Source organism: Eriocheir sinensis, unplaced genomic scaffold (assembly GCF_024679095.1).
Source record: "Eriocheir sinensis breed Jianghai 21 unplaced genomic scaffold, ASM2467909v1 Scaffold1968, whole genome shotgun sequence".
NCBI lineage: Eukaryota > Metazoa > Arthropoda > Malacostraca > Decapoda > Varunidae > Eriocheir > Eriocheir sinensis.
The window spans coordinates 1-8,696 of NW_026111370.1; the positions used below are offsets into that span (position 1 = coordinate 1).

General features: G+C 40.8%; 1 protein-coding gene across 1 annotated transcript; it reads right to left on the minus strand.

Moving 5' to 3' along the window:
* Positions 1 to 1,412: 1,412 nt before the first annotated feature.
* On the minus strand, positions 1,413 to 7,361 carry LOC126990771 (polycystic kidney disease protein 1-like 2). Its single transcript, XM_050849417.1, has 4 exons — positions 7,348 to 7,361; positions 5,448 to 5,640; positions 3,581 to 3,710; positions 1,413 to 2,088 (listed from the first exon to the last, which is right to left on the minus strand). Exons 1-4 carry the CDS (start codon positions 7,359 to 7,361, stop codon positions 1,766 to 1,768), a joined length of 660 nt encoding a protein of 219 aa, XP_050705374.1. The 3' UTR covers positions 1,413 to 1,765.
* Positions 7,362 to 8,696: the final 1,335 nt, after the last annotated feature.

Below are 8,696 nucleotides of genomic sequence, written 5' to 3' on the forward strand. Positions count from 1 at the left end.
AAGTTATTCTTCTTCCTTCTTCCTAGTGACTGTTAGGCTAGTTTGTCTTTGTACTTAAGTATCTTTAGGCTTCGGTCAAGTCATTTGTAGCTTGTATTTTTCGCGTGTCTTCTAAATGCTCATTACAAAAAAAGCTCTGTATATGAAATTATTATAACCATACTTCAAATATTCCTCCATCTGAGTTAAATTGACGCAGTGAATGGCCGGACGGTGCACTGGAAATGAATTGCCTCACGTCCTACCAAGGATTTCTCAGTATCTCACCCGGCGTGGCTGAGTGTTAGTTTAGATTCAAGCTTCAAGTTTATTGATCTCTTTCTCCCCATCGATCTGTTGATAGATCAGCAGAACTTTGGAGTGGTGGCAGCCTACCATTGTGAGTAATACTTAGTCAAGCAAGAGTTTAGTCTTTTAAAGACATTTTTCATTAGTCATTCTCACTCAGTTTAAATTCGCTCAAAAGAGTAAAGATGCCCCCGTTCGCACTCCGGGCGTTACAAACGACTTCGCTGAAGTTAGGGTTCATTGAAGATCTGTGCAGCATGTGAGTAATCTTCCTCCACTCGGCGAGGGTTTCGAAAAATCAGCGTGTTTCGTTGGGACTCGAACCTAGATCCACGGACTCACCACGGCCACACGCTGACCACTCAGTCACTGCCTCCCCAAAAGTGGCAGCCAATCACGGCGCTGGAAACTCTTAGTTTGATTCAGGCTTTGGCCAGGATATATTTTGAATACTACGAGTCCTACCAATTATTTCTTAACACCATTTTCATCATTTGGCCATTACTTATAATACTCATTCAGTTACAAGACAATTTTTTTGTGTGTTTCACATATATACCGTGTGATGAATGGAGATTTTTTGTTGTCGTATCATTCCAGTTTACAGTGTGCTCATGGACATTATTTTCATCATTGTAGTTCTTGGTGAAGTTGCGTTAAACTTATATTTTATGGTGATTTTGAGATGTAATCATACTTTTTGTACATTCCACGTGTTTCTTCAAGTTGTGATTGGTTGATAGGCTGCCACTTGGTCAATCAAAATCGAGAATAAAGAAAAGAAGACATAACCACTTGTAATTTTGAAATGAAAAGGGCTATGGCTGGCGATCACGAGTCCATCACGTGATCAGAGGGTGGGTGAATGGCATATGAACAGACTTACGCACACCAACTTACAGATAACAGGAGCTGGACTTTCTATCGTTTGACAGTGATAGGACAAAACGTACTTGTGAAGATTACAATCGTCTTTGCAACTTGTGATATTACTGCCTTGTTAGCTTTGTAGTTCTCAACAGAATGTCTTGTTTTAGTGTTATTTCACAAGAAGCTGCTCTACCAGATAATGACAGTTTTTTCAGTTGTTAGGATAGGACGATGAAGACAATGGCACAGCTTTACATGACTTTACTCCTGACCCATTCCTCTGTTTATTTTGCAATAGGAGTTTGTGTTGAAAAGTAATGACAGTTTTACTTCATCATACTCTTCTTATTCATTCATGTGTTCCAGTTATTAATCTAGAGACTACTGTAGATGAACATGGTACGGATTTACCATACTGCCTATTAGCAGTCCTATGTTTTTTGTTTTTTTTTTATTATTTTTTATTAGAAACTAGTGTATAAGATAATATCATAAATTTACCCTAGTATCTTTCCATATTCAGGCCTCTTTTACTGTTTTATGTTTTATTATTATAGAAATTAATGTACATATAATATCTAGGCTTCCCTTATCATGCTCTCAATAATCATGACTGTGATACTGTTACTCCTCTAAAGGAACTGTACAAGTCAGACAGCATTACCTTGTTCGTGTAGTCCCATTTAATGTCTCCTTCCTTAATAAAGGCGTTTCTGAAGTTGGCCACCATGCGGTAGGAGGACTCGTCCCTCTCGCCGTACGTCAGGATCATTACCATAAACACAAATATGAAGTAAGCGCCTACGTCCCTTAGGACCAGCGTCATCTCTCGCTCCTTTACAATCATGACACGCAACTCATCCAGCATCGAAGTGTCCTTGTTTCCGGGGATACTGTGTACCTTCCTCGGATAGGTGGGGTCAAGTGGCTCTGTCGTGCACGGGGAGGGAAAACATTATGGTTAATATTGAACTTAGAGGAAATGCAAAGACTGACTTAGGTTTAAATCAGTTCATCAGAGTAGAATCCAAACGTTTCTTTTTAAATTAACACAACATAAATAGAAAGGTACATTTGAAGCGTTGTCATGTGTTTTCGTCAGCATGTGGGGCTACTGCATCATTCTTAAAGACGTTATCTAAACCACTTTGTAAATTTCACATGTCGAGCAGTTTCTTTCTTAGGGGAGGCGGTGGCTGAGTGGTCAGCGTGCACGCGTGGTAATCTGGAAACTGCTTTCAAGTCACGCCCTCAGCTACACAATGACAAATTTTCAGCCATCGCTGAATGTCCGAAGACAACTCACACGCCGTCCTCATGATCACTTCTCAATCCAGACTTTAGCGAAACTCTGTGGAAGATGAATTGGGTCTCTGCGGGGCAGAATGAGCCAAACAAGAATGGCATAACTTTAAAATACTTGCCCGTGCCACTAATGGGCTAGCGCCAACAACCTGGGCTCATCAAGAATGTCTGGCTATGAGCCAAGCCAAAAATAAATTAACAAGTTCATCTGAGCACCGGTACACCTTTTCTAATAAAACATGAAATATTTTAGACGACATACGCTCAGGTATATGAGCGGAGAAAGCTGGTGCAGACACTATCAAACGTCAAGTTACACCTGACGATAATAATGAAAAATATCACAAATTTGACCAAAGTCCCATATATTCGAGCCAAAGCATGCACGCCAGAGTAATACTAAAAGAGCTGATCAAGAGTGATACAAATTGCACACAGGTAAAGGTGGGTACATAAAATAAAACTGCGCGTGGCTGCGGTGCTCAGCTCCGAACCGTTGGTCATTTGAGCTAGCAGTAAGAAAGAACCCATTACCCCGGGACAGGGGCCAACGTGAAGTCCGGCATTGCCACAGTTTATCATCCCCAGACTTCCCCAGGTACCCATTCATCGATCAGCCCAAAAGGGAGGATGAACAGCTGGGTGAGCTACAAGCTGATTGCTCGGGCCGGGATTCGAACCCGGGTCAGCGGAGCTGACCACTGCTCCACAGAGGCGCAAGGCTTCAACATTTACAACAAAACATTCACTCATAAATATTTTCCAAGGCACTTATGTATATCTAATTCTTTCAACTTACCTATGCTTGGAAGGTGCTATAACTTCTAATTCAACAGAAATCTGTACTTCCAGCAAATTCGTTCCGTCATGTTACTTGTAGGTTGCATTAATTTAGCATTAATTTATTAGTATGTATTTTATGTTGTGTCATACTTGTCTCATCATTATTCAACGTATGTAACGCTACGCATGCAAGTAACAAGAAACTTTGACATAAAATTATTAATACAAGAAGAACAACTTACAACAATACAAAATGTTGTTAATACTTGTCAATTTTTTTAGACTTGAGTAACAAGAAACACCTCTTACGAGATTACTTCAAGAAAGAACTCACCAAGATGCTGCCACTCTTCGTCCATTTCAAGGTCTGGCTCCACTTCATCGAAGTCAATGTCATCGGCATCCACCGCCCAGAATTCCTTCCTCTTGCAGCAGGAGGCCGTCACCGCCGCGCCAAACAACACCTTTCCATGAGACGCACGAGCCATACAATTACTAGATGGCTATTTCCCATGAGATCAAATAAGTAATGCTACACAACATTATTGTGAAAAAGTATTCTGAAAGAGATATTGGTTCCCGACACTTTATTTGTCCTGAAAGACGTGTCTGAATGGTAGGCGTATATTGTTGAAATGTTGCTTCTTAACAATGGTAAGTGGAAGAACTTAACTCTAGAGACGTCTGTCAGCAATCCTACTAAACACAACTTTTTTGGTTAAGGTGAAAGTGCTGTGAGGGTGTTTCACTTCATTTTTTATTTATCAACTATGTTTGTCAAAGTAAACCTGATGTATTCTACTACTGGCTTCATTATTATCAGCTGGGAGTCGGTGGCTAAATGGTCAGCGTGAGGGGACAGTGTGCTGAAGGACCCAGGTTCAGGTTCCACCCGCCACTACAAGCTGACAATTTTCAGTCATCACCGAATGGTCTGATGGCCACCTATCAACTCGGACTCTAGAAAAATCTCTAAAAAATTATCAAATGTAGCTCCAAGGGGCAGAATGAGCCGCTACAATCTGGCAATTTTCAGTCATCATCAAGTGGCCTAAAACTACCCACATACTGTTCTGATGATTATCTATGAACTCTATCGAAAATAGATCAAGTGGAACCCTGTGGGTCAGCATGAGCCAAGCAAGACACTTTGAAACACTTGCTTGCTCCACTAACGGGCTGGGGCTGACCAGCCTATCCCAACAAAAAAGCCTATAAACCAAACATAAAAAAAAAACGTAAAGAAAAAACTGATTTAATTGCACAATGTCAATCCTTGTTGATTGAACGATGGCTAATATTACATAGATTTTTAAGAAAAGAAAGAATACTGGGTATTTACAGGCCTAGAAAGCTAATTTAGGATTCATAGGATGGATTCCTCCCAGAAAAGAAAAAAAATCTTGTCAGACCACCTGACCTTGATTTTGACTTCTCAGTTTACGACGAAAACGGGTATAATATAGCAGGACGTATGCAATCGTATGACATTTGATATTTTTCATAATATATTTTTGGTGAAATTGCTGTTGGTGTTTTCTATCTACATTTATCAATGCAGGATTAACAAACATTTATGTCTGGTCCACAAAGATGAATACGAGTTTCCATATGGTAAGGCACTTGAGTAGACTACTGCTGGGTGAACTGGTGTATGGAGTGTACTGAGTGAGCGATGAATGAATCAAGTACTGACAAGCACAACAAGAATAGCAGCAACAGCAATAACAAAAACAAAACAATCCCAATAACAATGAAATATAACTGGTAAAATAGGTGAACTGAGACGCGCACAGTTTGTTAAGTGAGCGATGAATAAAAAGCTGACAAAGCTGAAAATAGCTAAAACATAAACAGCACATAAATGTCACTCATGTATGTACAGATGTTGGTCATTGTAGTTAACGTCCGTTGTCCATGTTGTCTATTGCTTATGTCGTTAAATTTATAACAGCAAAGTGACATGAAGCAGGTAACAACGGTAATGAATAACAAAGAAGGAACGTCAGGATATGATATTATTTTGCCAAACAATGATGTAATATATTATTTTATAATGAACCTCCGACTATGCACTTTTAGGAATGACCTTTTTATAGATTTCAATAAGATTATAGAAAAGAAAGAAAAAATGTTACAAAAGGAAGTGCAAAAAGTAAAAATAGAAATGGGACATAAGAAATCTAACGCTGAGTACCCACCATGAGAGGCTCCACCACCAGGATGGACATGAGGAATGTTACGAGAAGGGAAGTGAGCCAGCGACTCGTCTTTTCAGCACCAAACTGGAGAGCGTAGGCCCACACGAAGAACACGGAGATGCCGATCACTGCCAGAACCAAAAGCCAGGCCAGAGCGCGGCCCCACCACCCCAGCACGAATGGCCTCTCATGCCTGCCGAAGGATGAAGATATATATTGGTGAGGATTAATGAAGAATATCAAGAGTGACGGGTGATAATCAAGAGAAGAAGGACATGGCGAGGTTAAATACATCAAGAGTGTGAGCAGAAAGGTTCACCTCATTATTACTTCACATCTGTTTAGTATGTTTTAATGGTTTGCCTTTGTTTTTGTGGAAAAAAGAGGAGTGTGGGTCTCCATTTTTTTCTGGGAAGGGGAGGAGAAAAAGGAAGGAGCTCCTTAGGGTGGTATCTGTTAATATGAATTGCTTAAATGATAAATGCAAGAGGTAAATAATAGAAACATTAGTGAAAAGAAGTTAACGTGTTTGGTGTCGGTGAAACTCTCCTGAAGGTACGTTGTGTTAGTGAAAACAATGTTGCAGAGAAACTGTGGGCAGGTGAAGGAGTAGTGTGGCCACGAATAGAAAACGGAAAAGGGAAGGAAGTGAGCCATATTGGTTTCCACACGGGCATTGATTGATTATTGGGACGTTTGGTCTTGGCGCCGCAAATGCAAGGTCATGTGGCGCCGAATAAATGATTAAATAAACTATATTTTAAAACTATAACAAACAGTAATTTATTAAAAACAAGGTAAGAGGGACTCAATAAAAGGACAATAAAACCTACAGGAGGTTGAGGACGCAGATCTGACTCGACTTGACACATAAGACAATCCCCCATCATTCCCTGTCACTAACGACGTAATCAACGAAATCATAACTCACTTGAAGAAGACTTGCCCCGGCCAGAGCGGAATTAACAAGAAAATACTAAAACACCTACCACTAGAAGCCATCACAGGGCTCAAACACATTTTCAATGCCTCACTAGCCTCTGGCTATTTTCCTGATAAATTTAAGGACGCGATGATTAAACTGATCCCCAAACATGGCAAAACACCTCACCTCCCCACCAATTTTAGACCACTCTCATTACTCGAAGTCCCCGGAAATTTTTTTGAGAGAATCAATAACAGACGACTGCGAATTTATTTAGGACAAAACGACTTGTATAATCAACTCCAATTCGGATTCGTATCTGGCCGGGGCACGACCCACGCCTTGGCTCTGGCGACAGAGGCCATAGCGCAGCGGAAAGCAGACTCAGGACAATGTCACGTCGTCCTGAGGGACATCTCGAAGGCATATGGCAAAGTTTGGCACGCAGGGCTTAAGTACAAAATTTTACACCTCGGACTTCCTTCCTCTACTGATAAGCTTCTTTGCGAATTCTTAGAGGATAGGAAGGCGAGGATAAGACTTGGAACAGCGCTGGGCGACTACTTTTCACTGCACTGCGATGTCCCATAGGGCAGCGTGCTCTCCCCGACTCTTTTCACAATCTACACTCAGTACACCCCCCTCCAGTAAGAGGCATTAACGTTGCCTACGCTGATGACATCACGCAGATCATTGGATACCCAGGACGCTCTAAGGCTATGGTTCAGAGGGCCACAGCTACTGAGATTGAAACACAAAACCGCTACGAAAACAAATGGAAGACCAAAACAAACACAAACAAATTTACAATATTAAGTCTTGGCGCACGCCAGCAAGAGGAAATTATCACTAACGATGATTTATACCTAACGCAAAATAAGGACAAAATACTCGGACTAAAATTTACCAATCGGGGATACATTGAACATATAGAAGATAGAAAGACCTTTGCAACACAAGCACTCCACAAACTACCGATTCACCAACATGTCCACCAAAATGAAGACACAACTCGAAAAAAAATCCCATTCAAAGTACAACACTAACTTCCCAAGCAGCCTGGAGAAAATAAACAGCTTCCCTAACCCATTATATCACTGAAAACCCCCGACACAGAAACTCCACTAAACACCAACGATTATGTAACACATTATCAATACTCAAATTACATGTCTATAATATGTAACACATGCCTAGTTTAGCTAGCTACCTTAAACCTTGATGTCATTGTATTCACAAATATATTATTCAAACAATTGTAATCCTCTGCAGCGAGAAATTGTCACTACCATTGTTTATGTAAAACCAACTAAAAGAGAAATGATGCACCTAAATAAAGCCCGCCCACCACTTTCCTCTTCTACTGCATTTCCCTCCTACTTTACCTTCCACTCCCCCCTCTTCCTCCCTTCACCTTCTTTCCTAAAAAAAAAAAAAAAAATATATATATATATATATATATATATATATATATATATATATATATATATATATATATATATATATATATATATATATATATATATATGTAATTTATTACGCGTCTTTCTGCCTTCAGACAAGGCATGACACTCTTGCCCCAATTTATTACGTTGAAAATGAAGTTGAAATCTCAGCCATAACATAATCTGCTTGGGTTCCCCTTTAAGAGTATTGCCCCAAATTAAGGGATTTTTTCACGTATAGGGATATTCGGGTTTCCTCACCTGCAGCTTGGATACCTTAAACTCCTCACCTCCGTCACTTCTGTCTGTGTCATGGCGTTGGAAAGGTGTACAGACTGCGATTTTGGCCTCATTGACTTCTGCTTGCGGTACTCCGGGAAAGCAAGAGACTTGTTTGACTTGTGTGTTCGCCACAAACAATATCGAGCGGTTGTGGAGGGAAGCAAAGAGAAAAGTGCCCCTCTTTGGCAGGAGGAAGAAGCACTTTGTGGGGTACCTCGCAAGGTCCATGTTTCTTATGGCCATTAATGACCCTAACAAACGCTTGCATGTCTTCCTTCAAGAGGCAGCTGCACTATATAACCCCTATAACCGCCCACAGGAGACGCCTGCCGCATCTACTTCCTCTTAATTTTGTAAGTATTTCTGAGGCCATTCTATATTTTTTTGTTGTCAGGTCGAGGGGGGCTAGTTAGCTGTTAGGTCGTAAAGTTCGGTTGGGATAATTTAAGAAGGGGGGGTCCAGGAGGGGTCGAGGGGGGGCTAGTTAGCTGTTAGGTCGTAAAGTTCGGTTGGGGTAGTTTAAATATATTCGACATGCAGTGTGGCCCGTCAAAAAATTACGCGGCGCGGGACGGATTGAGAGGGGGGGTCATAATG